At 40.9% G+C, this 14,437-nt stretch overlaps 1 protein-coding gene across 1 annotated transcript in view; it reads right to left on the bottom strand.

Moving 5' to 3' along the window:
- Nucleotides 1-14,129, bottom strand: part of LOC132781759 (GDNF-inducible zinc finger protein 1-like) — a 14,363-nt gene extending 234 nt beyond the window's left edge. The window contains exons 1-7 of the mRNA XM_060786196.2: nt 14,001-14,129; nt 9,537-10,799; nt 6,030-6,923; nt 4,373-4,467; nt 3,848-4,015; nt 2,390-2,547; nt 1-1,229 (exon numbers count right to left, since the gene is read on the bottom strand). The exon at nt 1-1,229 is cut by the window's left edge and continues 234 nt beyond it. Of these exons, the coding sequence (XP_060642179.2) occupies nt 1,101-1,229; nt 2,390-2,547; nt 3,848-4,015; nt 4,373-4,467; nt 6,030-6,923; nt 9,537-10,798 (2,706 nt within the window). The 5' untranslated portion in view covers nt 10,799; nt 14,001-14,129 and the 3' untranslated portion in view covers nt 1-1,100. The remainder of the gene's footprint in view (nt 1,230-2,389; nt 2,548-3,847; nt 4,016-4,372; nt 4,468-6,029; nt 6,924-9,536; nt 10,800-14,000) is intronic.
- Between the last annotated feature and the right edge of the window lie 308 nt (nt 14,130-14,437).

Raw genomic sequence — 14,437 nt, 5'->3', positions numbered from 1 at the left:
ACCATCATAGCCCTTTGATACCACTTAAACTGCCATGATTGCATCCTATGAAATCCTGGGATTTATAGTTTGATGAGAGATTCAGAATGATCTCCCATAGACCTCAAATTCCAGGATTCTATAGGATGGAGCCATGGCAGTTAAAGCAGAACCATAGTACTATAATTATGCACTGTGAAAAAGATACTGGAAAAATTTAAATATATTTGGTGTTCCCCCTCATTTCCATGCTTCTCACTTAACTAAACCCTTCACAAAACACTGAGGTTAATAAAATAACAAACCAACAAATGTCATATGTATTTTCATTGGCTAGCAATGCCCTTCAACAACCTAGACATGGCAAATAGACTAATCTCTATGCAAAATAATAAAAGGACAAAATATAACATGAATAATAATAGTAATAATAATAACAACATAAGATTTTATTTCTTACCCACCTCCCCTCAAGGCAAATTCAAATAGTTAAAATACATAGATATAACATCAAATCATTAAAACCCATATATTAAAGGACGCAGACATAAGATTAAAGGACATTGTAATCTTTCACACCAATACAATGTTAATGTAAAACTCATAGTTAGAAATTGACTGGGTAGGCCTGTTGGAAAGGATAGGTCTTTAACTGTGTTTGAAATTCTGATAGCTTGTTTAGCTGTCAACTTTTCTTCCAGGTCATTCCAGTCTTGGGGCAGTCAATAAAAAAGTCCTCTGGGTGAATGTTGCCAGTCGGGTTCTGGATGGATGGAGTAAACGTCCCATAGTGGACGTCAGAGTCTAAAAAGGTGGATTGTATGGGAGAAAGCGATCCCGTATGTCACCTGGACCCAACCCGTTTAGGGCTTTAAAGATCAAAACCAACACTTTGTATGTTGCGCAGAAACTAAATGGTGGAGTAACTCTAATATGGGTGTGATATGTGCACTCCTAGACATTTCCATAATGAATCTGGCTGGTCATGTGAGATTATTGTACCCTAATTGTTTATACTTATAAATATGTAAGGGAATGGTCAGGACTTCTCATACTACTATTGCATGAGATGTGCTCTACTTTTTCACACTAGTGCTCTCAGATTTATGAAGTTGACTATGTCAATCAGACCAAACTGAAGTGGAATCATCTTTTGAATTAGACAAGGTCTCTATTTTGGACCAGTTATGGTCTTTTTTGACAGTAAGGTCTATTAAGAAACTCCTCCAGTGAGCATTCCGATCATGGACCTACAGCAGGGAAAGTAAACACAAAAACGTATTTTTAGGAATCCAGTTCTAAGCGGATCATGCTAAACATAAAAACCTTCCAAAATAGTAACATTCTTCATAATAATCAACAAGCTTTCAAAATAGTATCAACACCAGAGGAATATTTGACTCAACAAATGTGCATGTTTTCAAGAAGAAACATTCAAAATTTAGAGCCTGATCTTGCATTCTGAATTTAACTAAAATGAAACAAGGAGGTTACATTTACCACAAAGTTGGGCCTCTTTGAACACTTCCTTTCCTTAATAACATTAGTCTCACTGCTGTGCCCAAAATAAGAGAATGTTGAAATATATAGGAAACTGATCAGGATTAACTCCAGTTGCAATTAGGTGGAATTTAAAGTGCTGTTGATTTCAATATAACTGAAGGGTGTGACTGAGACCCCTTCGACACTGCCCTATATCCCAGGATCTGATCCCAAATTATCTGCTTTAAACTGGATTATATGAGTCTCCACTGCTAGATGATCTGGGATAAGAAGATAATCTGGGATCAGATCCTGGAATACAGGGGCAGTGTGGAAGGGGCTTAACGTCTCCTGGAACTGAAAAGCCCCTTCAGTGCAGCTTCAATAGTTTTAGGAACACTATATTGTGAAGATAATGTGAGATCTTTCTTTCCAGAGCTGTGTAAGCCAGGGGTAGATAACACATGGTCTAAGTGTCACCTGTCCTTCTGTGGCGCTTTCCACCATTTCCCATTTGCCCTTCTACCAACACCACCATCACATCACAAAAAGCTGGCAGATGCCTGCAGAACCCTGTAGTGAAAGGAGATGCTCTCATAGGAGCAGTATTGTTGCCATTACATTTCATCGTCATTTGAGGTGGGAAGGAATCTTGGTGACAACCACAAAATTGTAGCAATATAGATTGGAGGTCTAGTGAAGACCCCTTTGATGAAGTTGCCTATGCCTGCTGCAAGTCCTACACAGGAAAGAAATCACTGATGAGTGTTTTATTGGTTCGGCAGCTATACCTTTGGTTCCCCTTTCATAACCATGTGCCACATGACATGTATTGATGGGGAAAGGAGAAGGGATTTGATTTTACATACTACGAGCTTTTTCAAGATCACAAGAAACCCTCAGGACATTAAGATACCAGAGGACATACCAAGACGTGTCTTCTCAAGGTAGACATATCTGTGAAGGTTCGTTCACAAGCCCGACATTTGTATGGCTTTTCACCAGTGTGAATCCGCTGGTGGCGCCTCAGGGCTCCTTGCTGCGTAAATGTCTTTCCACACTGCTCACAGAAATAAGGAGGGGTCTCTGGAAATTAAAACAAGGCAGATGTCATAAGTGTGAGAACATCTCTCTAAAATCCCTGTGGTTCTTCATCCTCCATACTCCGATTTATAGTCTCATCCTCCCTTGAAAGAAAATTTTGGCACCTCAGAGCTGTCCCCTGAATGCCTTCACCTTCTGCACCACCTCACAGAATCATAAAGCTTGAAGGGAGCCTATGGAGTATTGAATCCAACCTCCTGGTTTGGATCTCTAGCTAAAGCATCCTAGGATGTTGATGTCCAGTCTCTTCTTGAAGACATCCAGAGAAGGAGACCTCACCACTTCTCTTTGCAGTGATTTCCATTGTCAAACTGCTCTTATCTCTCTCTGCTTTCAAAGGGAAATGTGGTAATTTTGTTTGTTTGCTCATTTATTCAATAACTAGCCTGCCTTTCCTCCAGCGCAGGACCCAAGGCTGTGATCCTTTGTAGGGCAACCTTTTGTAGATGACCCAGTGCACATTCTAGTAATGGAATAAATATTAAAACTTTCTAAGACTGTGACAGCATCTTGCGCTGACAAGTTATTGCTGCTGCACAAAAGCTAGTAACTTTAGTAGTAATCAACATAAAACCTTACAGATCTCCCTGGTAAAGTTTCTAAAATTAGATTCTAAAATTGGATCTCGGTAAAAGAGCAGTATAACAAAACGTGCTCCACATGTTCCACTGCCTCAGCCTCACAGAGACAATATTTATTTCAGTTTTTACCATTGTCATTTTAGCATATAAATGTTTAATACCATTTTAACGATCATATTCAATACTCAATACTGAGTTTTGACTTTGCTTTTGACAGTGTTTCTTAATACCTAAATGTATATGTTCTGACATGTGTATATTCTGACATTTGTACATTTTTTGGTGCTGGTCCTTGACTGTTATATATATTCATTCTAGTAATGTAATCTACTGCAAAGTTAGAATGAAAGATGCACAGCACATAATCTTTCTGCCTTTCTTAGCATTTTAATGAAGGAAGATTACATGTACTATTTATCTTGTGGTTTCTTTTACTTGAAGGCCTATTTGGGCATTGCCTTACATGTTGCCCACCTCCATACCTTACGCTTTATGACAACAAAATGACTAATATTTCCGTTGAAACAGTCCACAAAAATGGCCTTGCTCAGCTTATGCCTTGCCTAAACTTTAGACCACCAGTCCTATCATCCCTTCTACTGCTTGTACCACCCAGGAGTTGTAGCTCAAACCTGTGATTGGCACCGTATTGTGCATCTTTCTCCTCCATTTTCCCCCATTTCCCAGGCAGCACTCATTACCTGCATGGACATTACTGTGTTGAGCCAGTGAAGCTCTCAGACCAAAGGATTTCCCACACACATCACATTTGTATGGCTTGGCTCCCATGTGGCAGCGCTTGTGGCATTTCAAATATTCATTGGTAGAAAAATGCTTTCCGCACACATCACATCGGAAGAGACGCTCTCCTGAAAAAGGAAGGCAGGAATAATTTTGGTTGCAGTGTTGTTCTATTCCATTCTATAGGAGAGTTTCAAAAACAACCGAGGATATCTTTTCTTCTGCCTTTTCCCTAAGACAGTTTAATTTCTTTCTTCTTCTTGGATACATAATTTGGAGCTGTTTTAGTCATACATATACACATATTTTCTTTGTATAATATGCCACAGAAATCTTGTAAAGTCAGCCACACACTCTAGGGACTGGCTTGTTGGAAGGAAGATAACAGTGCCTATGCAACTCATAAAAGCCAGAATAATATTTATAGCTTTGACATTTATAGCTTTGTCATTTGCCAGATTTAGGGAAAGGATTCAAAGGCTTACCTGTATGCGTTCTCTTGTGACTATTAAGCTTGCCTTTATCAATAAAGCATGCCCCACAGTCCTCACAGATATAAGGCTTTTCCCCTGTATGGGACCTATATTGAAGAAAGTTTGAAAGTATTGGTAAATACATCTCACTAGTGACATTTCCTAGTAAGTGACTAATTAAATATAATTTACCAAAAGCTATTAATATTTGCAAAGCTGCAGATAGTACTTCAAGGGCTCAAAGCATATTAATTCAGCTGGAGATTTGGACGAAATGAAGGTTGTCTTTTTTAGACAACCTTTTTAATGGGTAATAAAAAATGAAAGGTATGGAAGATGTAAGATGAAATATTCAATTAACAAAAGAAAGCTAGCTTACTTCTCTTCTTTGTTCTTTATAATGCAACTACTATAGAAGTTGTTTATAAAACCCATAACAGAAGAACTGCTGGAAAGACAGTATTAAGGGAAAGAAAAGACTTCTGCCAAGATATGAAAAATCCCCAATAAAACAAATGTAGCTGTAATGTGGGCTACACACACACACACACTCATTTTGTGGCACTACTGTTGTTATTGTATGTCTTCAAGACATTATCAATGTATACCGATCCCAATGGGTTTTCTTGGCAAGATTTGTCCATGGCTTTCCTTTGAGGCTGAGAGAGTTTGACTTATCCAAGGTCACCCAGTGGGTTTCATGGCCATATGGATATTTGAACCCTGTTCTCCTCAAATCACTACACCATGCTAGCTCAATGCATTTGCTGGGCTAATAAATAAGAGGCAAAATAGTCTACAGCTTTTAACAAACTCAGGGTTTTTATTCATCAAACAAAATCAAGCATGGAATGAAAAATGGGTCAGGATGAATTTATCTTTAAGTTATGTTGTCCACATGCTACCATTTTGAGATGTAATTGAAAAGCAATGTCTGCCAATTCATAAATGAGTGAAACTGCTGAGCTGCTGAACTTGCTGACTGAAAGGTAGGTGGTTCGAACCGGGGAGCGGGTTGAGCTCCCGCTATTAGCCCCAGCTTCTGCCAACCTCACAATTCGAAAACATGCAAATGTAAGTAGATCAATAAGTACTGCTTCTGTGGGAACGTAACGGCGCTCCATTCAGTCATGCTGGCCACACGACCTTGGAGTTATCTACGGACAAAACCAGTTCTTCGGCTTAGAAATGGAGATGACCACTACTCCCCAGAGTCAAAGACAAGTAGATTTAATGTCAAGGGAAATCTTTATATTTTACCTAGTAGATCTGATTATTTTGTTTGTGCATGAAACTTCTCCTTGGTTTGTTAAGAACTGGAAAGACAACACACAACCTATATATTCAGAATCTGTCACATATGAACTAATATCATATTTATGTCTTATGTCTTAAGCTAACGCACTCTTGATTTTCACTTTATCATTCAGTTCCACAGTGTTTGGTCAGAATGATTTGCAAAGAGCTCTCAAAAGTGGCAAATCACAAATAGAGAACAGTGGATTTCCAGATGGTGTTAGACTTCAACTCATTTTATCCTTCACCTTTGATTATCTTGACTAGGACCAATACAAGTTGCACTCTAACAACATTTGGAGAGTCACCGGTTCCCTGCCCTTATAGTGGATGCATTCAGAAGGGGAGGAAGACGAGACAGTAAAAGGCTGACCTGGTGTGAATCGTGAGCTGTGAAGGTTGAGCAAATCTTGAGCAGCAAATGGTGCACTGATAGGGCTTCTCTCCTGTGTGAGTCCGCATGTGGAATACCAGTGCAGTTCTGGAACTAAGGATCTTTCCACAGACCGAACAGAGGGGACGCTTCACCCTTCCTTCGTGTTTTCGGATGTAATGTGTCCTCACATCCCTCTTCCTTTTAAAGGTGGCATCACAGAGGGTGCATGAAAACTGCCTGTCTTCTGTGTGGACGCAGGCTCGGTGCTCTTTCCAGCTGTTGTAACTCGCAAAGGACTTGTTACAGATGTCACACTGGTAGGCTTTACCAGGCAAGGAATGATGGACATCTTTGCAGTGGTCGACATATTTCTTTCGCGATATGAATGTCTCGGCACATTTGGTACAAGTTATAAGATAGGCAGATTTTTTCACTAGTTTGTCTTGGTTCTCCTTTCTCACTATATCATCTACATCGGATTTGTTTTCTTCTGCATCTTGATAATCTGAATCATCATCAGTGTTAGCAGAAGACAGTTCATCACTGTCATGGCTGCCATCCCATTCTTCTTCACAGTCCCCTTCTTTAACACTGTGTTCTACAACCACAGTCATGTCTTCATCACTTTTAATACTCATTTCAGCAGAGTTCTCTGGGCTTCCTTCTTTGTTGTCAGACTCCATCACTGATGAATTCCTGCCTTCTCCCTCAGGTACCTGAGTGTCTTGGCCCACAATTAATCTTTGAAAGACTGTACTTGCTACCTCATGAGCTGCTTTGCTATTCATGCCTGTTTCACCATCTTTCACCATATTGTCTCTCTTTGTTGGTGGGGCTATCATCCAGTAACCTGAAAGGGGTTTCCTGTCTTGCCCGGACTCATGTATTTTTCTGTTGGGGACAAAGTTATGAGATGATGAGGGTAAGATTATGAGGATGGTGGTGAAGAGGATTAAAAATAATAATGATAACAGTAGTAGTAGTAGTAGTAGTAGTAATGTAAAAACCGCATAGCTGCTCGTTTTGTGTCCAAATCAAATCCACAAATAATCTACATATTAAGTCTACTCTGATTGCACTGAAAAAAACTTCAGAGGTGAAAATTTGTACCCCCTCATCCTAGAAATAGGAACCATCAAGTTCAACAGGATTGACTTTTGAGTAAACATGCATAGGAATTCCGGCTGTCTTGCCATGGCTTCTTTCCAGTGGAAAACTAAAGCTTGTCTTTTTCTAATTAGCATTTTTTTTCAGGCACGGCCTTTTGAAATAATGTTCTTCATCACTGCTTTTTCATGCTGCAATCAGTTATTTCTTAACTTTCTTTTGTAATATGTATTTGATTGTTGTCTTAGAAGCATACCAGCTTGTACAGTCAGCCCTCCACATTAGTTGGGATTAGGGATGCAGAATCCCCACAAAAGTAGAACATGCTTTTTAAAAAAACCCTACTATCTTTTTTTTTTACTAGAAAAAGGACTTCTTTAGGAATCTCTCAGTCCTTCAGCGTGATTGTATGGTCAACTTTCAGTGGAAGTCCGGACAAGACAGGAAATTATGGTATTTCTATCAGTGGAATTGCCTCTTTTTCCTTTGCAATCCAAAACCAGCCCTTTGCAGTCCCATGGAGAGTCAATTATGCAGTGTAGAAGGAGGAGGAGAGGAAAGTTCTACAATGTTAGCAGCCATCTACTTACGCATCATTGGATATAGGCCACTATATGTTATCTATTGCATTTTATGTCTTTTGTTTTATATTAGTTTAAGTACCTGGCATTGCCCAATAGGATTACCCAATACATTTTCTAAAAGGAGAAATAATAAAGCTGTAAATCTGACAATAAGAATTCGTAAAATGCATACCTGGGTTAAGGCCGGGTACATAAGCTAGTTACTAGTAAATGGCTGCCTTGACCAAGTCACAGTCTCTCAGCCCCAGGCTGCACTTTCAGCCTTAGAGAAAGGTGCAGACAATCCCCTTTGAAATAAATTGTTGCCTGGAGCAAGTCACATTTTTTTTTACCTTGAGTCACACTTTCTCAGCTTCAGTGGAGGTTTGCCATCAGTACCCTTTTAAAATACATTTTCATACACCGTTTGCTTCCTTGACTGTTGAAGAAGTGGTAGCCATGACCTTCAGGGCAGTGGGGTTTTGTTCTTTTAGTGGGTTTTTTTTTCCTTGTTGAGTGTTTTCATGGCCTAGCCACCTAAATGGCATCAGATCCCACCTTTTCTTGGAAGTCATTGTCTCTCAACCTCAGAGAAAGTTTTCCATTTTCTTTTTAGCTCTTTATTTCTTCTTCCCATTTCTTCACAGACCTTGTCTTTCTCTCTTTTCTTCCTTTATTTCATTTCTCCCTTTCTTTCTCCTCATACACTGCCTCCCCCTTCTTTCTTACCTTTTTCTTCCTTCCTTTGCTTTACCTTCTTTTTCTTCTATCCTTTTTTAGTCTCTATTTTCCTTTCTCTTCCCTTCTTTCCTTCCGTTCCCACATACCTTTCCCCATCCCCCCCTTTCATTTGTTCTTTTCTTGGAAGTCACACTTTCAGCTTCATCTGGCATGGATGTCCCTGCTGTGGCCTTTAGTGTTGTGGTTTTGCCTCATGGTGTAACCATTTGGTGTTCCAGTAGCTAATACTTTCTATCTATATACTGCCCTCTTGTGGTCACATCTGAGCGCCTCATGCATGCATACATACCAACAGATTGGTAGCTAACCATTTCTATGTGCCTACTGCCAATAATTATTTTTGGGGGCCTTCAATCCAAAGCTGGGGTGGGGTGGGGGTTGTAGTTAAACGCCACTAATTATTTCAAGTTGGGTAATGAAAGATACGTCTGCTAAGTTTGGTCTAGATGCAACAAGCCAGGTAGGAACCTTTGTAGTACAAACCAACCAACATACATACATACATACTTTGACTTACATAAATTGATTTTATAGAAAAACAGGACAGAAATTCTGAAAACAGATAAAATAAAATTTCATTTGAAGAAATCTTTCTACTGGGACTAACCAAAAGTGTGAACTATTTTAGGACTTTGTCCCAAGCAGCATCACTAAATAAAAAGCCCCAAGGAATGTATATAGCAATTCAGAGAACTGAAATGTTATGGGTCAGTTTGTATAAGCTGCTTCTGAGAAGGATGGTAGAGTTGACTGCTTAGAAAGGTGTGTTTTGTTTGCTGACCGACAAGTTGTCCAGACTCCGATGCAGAAGAAACCTAATTAATAAAAGAGCAGTGATAACACTGTCTTTAAGTTACATGAAACTGACCTGCAAAATATCGTTTACACCAGTGAATTTATTTAAATGTAGCTCTCAAAGTGTTTGCTTAACACTGCAAAACGTAATATACCCAAGAAACCAGAAACTGAAAATTCAGTCAAACCATCTCTTATGAATTTCTATTGTTAGGACACAATATATACTACTAAAGAGATAGGGATAAAAAACCCCTGTCATTCCATACGTTGAAATAAACACATTAAAAAGCATTACCTTACATGAGTATTAAAGGCAGATCTCTGAGCAAACCTCGCCGGGCAGTACTGACACTTGTATGGTTTCTCTCCCGTGTGCGTTCGAATGTGAACCGTGAGTCCAGTTCTAGAGCTGATAATCTTGTCACAGTATGGACACCGCTGAGGATTTCTTTTCTTTTCGTGCACCCTCCGGATGTGGTCATTCACATCCTTCTGCCGCTTAAACCTTTTGTCACACAGTAAGCAGGGGAAGCATTGCTCACTGTTGTGAACAGTGAGCCTGTGTTGCCGTAGGTTCTGGGAACTGGCAAAGAGCTGGTCACACATATTACAACTGTATTTAATGACCACGTGGATGTCATGTTCCACTTCCATGTGTGACTGATACTGCTTGGCAAAATTGAAAGAGCGATTACACTGGTCACATGCATACATTTGAGGCAAAGCCTTTGATACATTGTGTGTCGTCTTCCCAAATTTGGTTTCCTCAGGAACCCCCTTTTGGCCAGGCATTATCCTGTTTAGAACAACAATGGCTTCTTTCAAGACCACCTGGTTTGCCGAAGGGTGGTTGATCTTGTTTTCCTCTTCGCTGGTGTCAGTTGTGATGGGATCTTGGAGCAGGTCCGCTTTGTTGAGTCCAGTTGAGGTTGCCATCTCATCTTCAGATTTCACAAGAGCTATCTCTTCTTCAGGAGAATGTTCAGCTTTGCTTTCATTATTATCACAGCTAGCTGATAGTTTTGCATGCTTCTTCCTATCCCAAAGATTCCTCTTCATAGGTGCAGACAAAATGTGGGGTAGTTCGGTCTGTTCTATTTGTTTGGTTTGACTCCAACCAGTTTTACGTCTTCTCAAAGGGACACTCAAATCTGAGTCACCATCTGCATTCTTCATTTCTTCTAACACAGCGAGCAGATCCTGGCATTCAAATCTTTCAGCAACCTCTTTTATCCGTTGCAATCCATCCGCTTCAATTTCTACTTCTGTCGTGTAGACAAACCTTAGGAAGGAGGCAAATTCTTCAGCGTGAACATCCTGGAGGGTTACCTCGCAATACTTGGCATTCAGCATCTCATCGCTAAGAAAGAGGCATTTAAAGTAATTGCTGGAAGCTGCTAAGACAGCCTTGTGAACAAAAAATTCCTCCTGCATCCCTGGCTGGTCTGTGTGTATTCTCACATCGCAGAAGTAGCCAAACTGATAAAGGGAATGCAATGATCTCAGGAGATTGGAAGCAGCGACATTCGATTTCATCAAGACCTTCCTTGTCTCCATCCTATCAAAGAAAGAAAAGGAGTGTTAGGAGAAGCCTAGCTTGCTTAAATAATCCTAATTAAAATAGTTTTTGAACATGGAATTTCACACATGAGGGTTTATTGTACCTGATTATTGGAATTCAGAAGATGTCATGATTCATAAGAATTAGACCAACAACATATCTTTCTAGTCAGAAATAAATATGGAAGTATTAACTTGGGTGTTAGGGCACATGTGTTGGTGTATTTAATTGCATATTGTCCCAGTAGTGTCAATGTGGCTTACTTCTGAGCACGTATAAGATTGGTTTTGTAGTCTAACAAGGTGTGTCGGAGAGACATTTAAGCATAAATCAAATCCATGGGATTCAGCAGGACCAGGTTTTATTGAAAAGTGATGTAGCATCCCCCTAAGCCATCTATTTATTTAACCATTTGTTATTTTTTTAATGTGAATGGATCTAGTTTCACCTCACTGTTTGGAAGTTCATAGGGTAGAAGTGAAGGCAGGGAAGAAATAAGGGATTTTTGATCCATACAGCAAGAGAAGAATAATTCCAACCTACATAATGTTTACACTAGTGGTAGTATTAGGTAGCAAACAAAAGTTTGAATATCCCTCCTTAATAATATGCCCAGGCTTATATAAAAAGCAGTACCCCAAGGGAACATGTTGATAGCTTATTTCCAAGTTTCAAGCTTTTTATAGTGGGTCCTTTGTTTCCGCTGGTTCTAGAAAACCCCCATTGATACTGAAACCCATGGATGACCAAATCCCATTATATACAATGTCGTAGTAAAATTGAGCCTCTTACATAAAATGGCAAAATCAAGGTTCCCTTTTTGTATTTTGGGGGGAATATTTTCAAGTCATGGATGTTTGAACATATGGATAAATCCAGTGGAAAGCTGAATATACAATGATACTTTTGGGTTTTTTTTAAATTCAAACAAATCAGCTCCTTCTCTACAACCTGAGACAAACCATCCAAGGGAAGCTCAAAACTTTAGACCCTTTTTGTTGTGTGTGAGGTGCAGTGAGATAGATGAACATGAATCCCAGATTATCTACACTGACCATTTAATGCAGATTCAGACTGTTATGGAAGAAAGTGGTTTCTCTGTTTCTCTCTGCAATTTGAAGCTAGCTTGGAACTGCATTAAATGGTGAGTGCAGGTGGGTCCTAGGAGAAGCAGCAGAGAAGTTCATAAAACCTTCCCACATTGAGAAGGAAACAAAGGAAGGAGCAAATGTGTGTCTGAGGCCCCTTCTACACTGACATATAAAATCCAGATTATCTGCTTTGAACTAATTATATGGCAGTGTAGACTCATATAAAAGGTAAAGATAAAGGTCAGACATGATGTCTAGTCATGTCTGACTTTGAGGGGTGGTGCTCATCTAAGCCGAAGAGTTGGCATTGACTGTAGACGTCTCCAAGTTGTGGTTGACATGACTGCATGGAGCGCTGTAATCTTCCTGCTGAAGCGCTACCTATTGACTTACTCACATTTGAATGTTTTCAAACTCCTAGGTTGACAGAAGTTGGGGCTAAGAGTGGGAGCTCTCCCAGCTTCCTGGATTTGAACCAACAAGCTTTCAGTCAGCAAGTTCAGCTGCTCAACAGTTTAACCTGCTGCGCCACCAGGGGCTCCAAGATAATCCAGTTCAAAGCAGATAATTGGATTGTCTGCTTTGATAATCTGGATTATATGGCAGTGTAAAAGAGTCGTAGGTCACATGTGTACATCACATGTTACTGGTCCCCTGCCATATAAACTGCTATATAACAGTGATGACAGTGTTGGTGGTGCATGTCAGCTGAGAGATTGAGCCTTGAAAACTACTGTGTTTCTCTGAAAATAAGACCAAGTCTTATATTATTTTTTGCTCCAAAAGATGCATTAGGGCAGTGGTTCTCAACCTGTGGGTCCCCAGATGTTATGGCCTTCAACTCCCAGAAATACCAACAGCTGGTAAACTGGCTGGGATTTCTGGGAGTTGTAGGCCAAAACACCTGGGTACCCACACGTTGAGAACCACTGCATTAGGGCTTATTTTCAGGGGATGTTTTTTTCATGTATAAAATCAATGCTTATTTGTGTACAACCATGGTTCCCAACCTTTTTAACCAGAGACCACTTGAGCAGGGACCACTCTCCAACATTAGTAGCAAAAGGGTTATGAATCAGTTTTGGTCAACTTTAAAAGTACCTGTTCCTACTTACATACAAATTCAATTTAAGAAGAAACCAGGCAGGGTTTATATTCCCAGGTTCCTTTCACATAGTCATATAACCCAGAATATGAAGGCAGAAAATCCCACGTCTGCTTTGAACTGGGTTATCTGAGTGCACACTGCCATTTATTCCACTTCAAAGCAGAAAATGTGGGATTTTATTAAGCTATGTTTTGGGGGGTTTTTTTTGTCATGTCAGGAGCAGCTTGAGAAACTGCAAGTCACTTCTGGTGTGTGAGAATTGGCCGTCTGCAAGGACATTGCCCAGGGGACACCTGGATGATTTGATGTTTTTATCATCCTTGTACGAGGCTTCTCTCATGTCCCCGCATGAGGAGCTGGAGCTGATAGAGGGAGCTCATCCACCTCTCCCTGGATTTGAACTTGCGACCTGTCGGTCTTCAGTCCTGCCAGCACAGGGGTTTAAACCACTGCGCCACCGGGGGCTCCATTAAGCTATGTGGAAGGGGCCCAGCCTCCTGGAAAAATTATGCTAGGCCTTTGGCCACTTCCACACTGTCCTATATTCGTTTATGTACTTTGAACTGGATTATGAAGCCCTTCCTACACTGCCATATAAAATCCAAATAATCTGCTTTGAACTGGATTATCTGGCAGTGTAGCCTCAGCTCAATGAAGATCTGGGATAAGCAGATAATCTGGGATCAGATCCTGGGATACAGGGCAGTGTGGAAGGGGCCTTGTTTTCTGGTTAATCCCAAGGGGAGAAGGTCCTGCCTGCACTGAAGTGGATGATCTCAGCCTGTCTGTCATCCAGGCCAATGCAGTCAATCCACCTTCTGCAACTGGATGACAGGCGGTGTAGATCCAGCCTTCAAGATCAGCCACGGCGCCCATTGAAAACGCCCCGTCGAGACAAAGCAGGGGAAAGGCCTGATCCAGGCCCCTCCCTCGCCTCCTGCCCCTCTCTGCTCTTCGGGAAGGGATGCTGGGAGTCCTAGGCCTTGGCCGGGCCCTTACCTCTTTGGCTTCGACGCAGCCAAGCCACAGAAAGACCTTCTCTCCAAGCAGCAGGCAGGAGCCTTTTTTTATCTGGTCGCGGCTCCTTTATGCTCCGTCTATGGTGCCCCGGAGTGCCAGAGCGACCAGACGCCCTTCCGCCCGGAAGTGACGCCCCGGTCGCCATGTTTAGTGTGGGCAAAGGAGTAGCTCTTCCTGCTCTTGCTTTATTCTTTTCTCGGGGGAGAAAGAGGCTTGTGCTGCCTCCCGAGAGGAAGAGGAGGAACTGAAACGTGGGGTAGGCTTTTCCACAGGCTCAGGCTGTGTCCACGCTGTCAAATTAATGCAGCTTGACACCACTTGGGACTGTCCTGGTTTAAGGCAATGAAATCATGGGAGCTGTAGTTTCACATCGACCTTTAGTTTGCCTCGCCAAACTACAACTCCCAATATCCCAT

Source organism: Anolis sagrei, chromosome 1, assembly GCF_037176765.1.
Source record: "Anolis sagrei isolate rAnoSag1 chromosome 1, rAnoSag1.mat, whole genome shotgun sequence".
Classification (NCBI taxonomy): Eukaryota; Metazoa; Chordata; class Lepidosauria; order Squamata; family Dactyloidae; genus Anolis; species Anolis sagrei.
The sequence above is the reverse complement of the archived record's forward strand: the minus strand, read 5'-3'. Positions and strand labels throughout refer to the sequence as shown.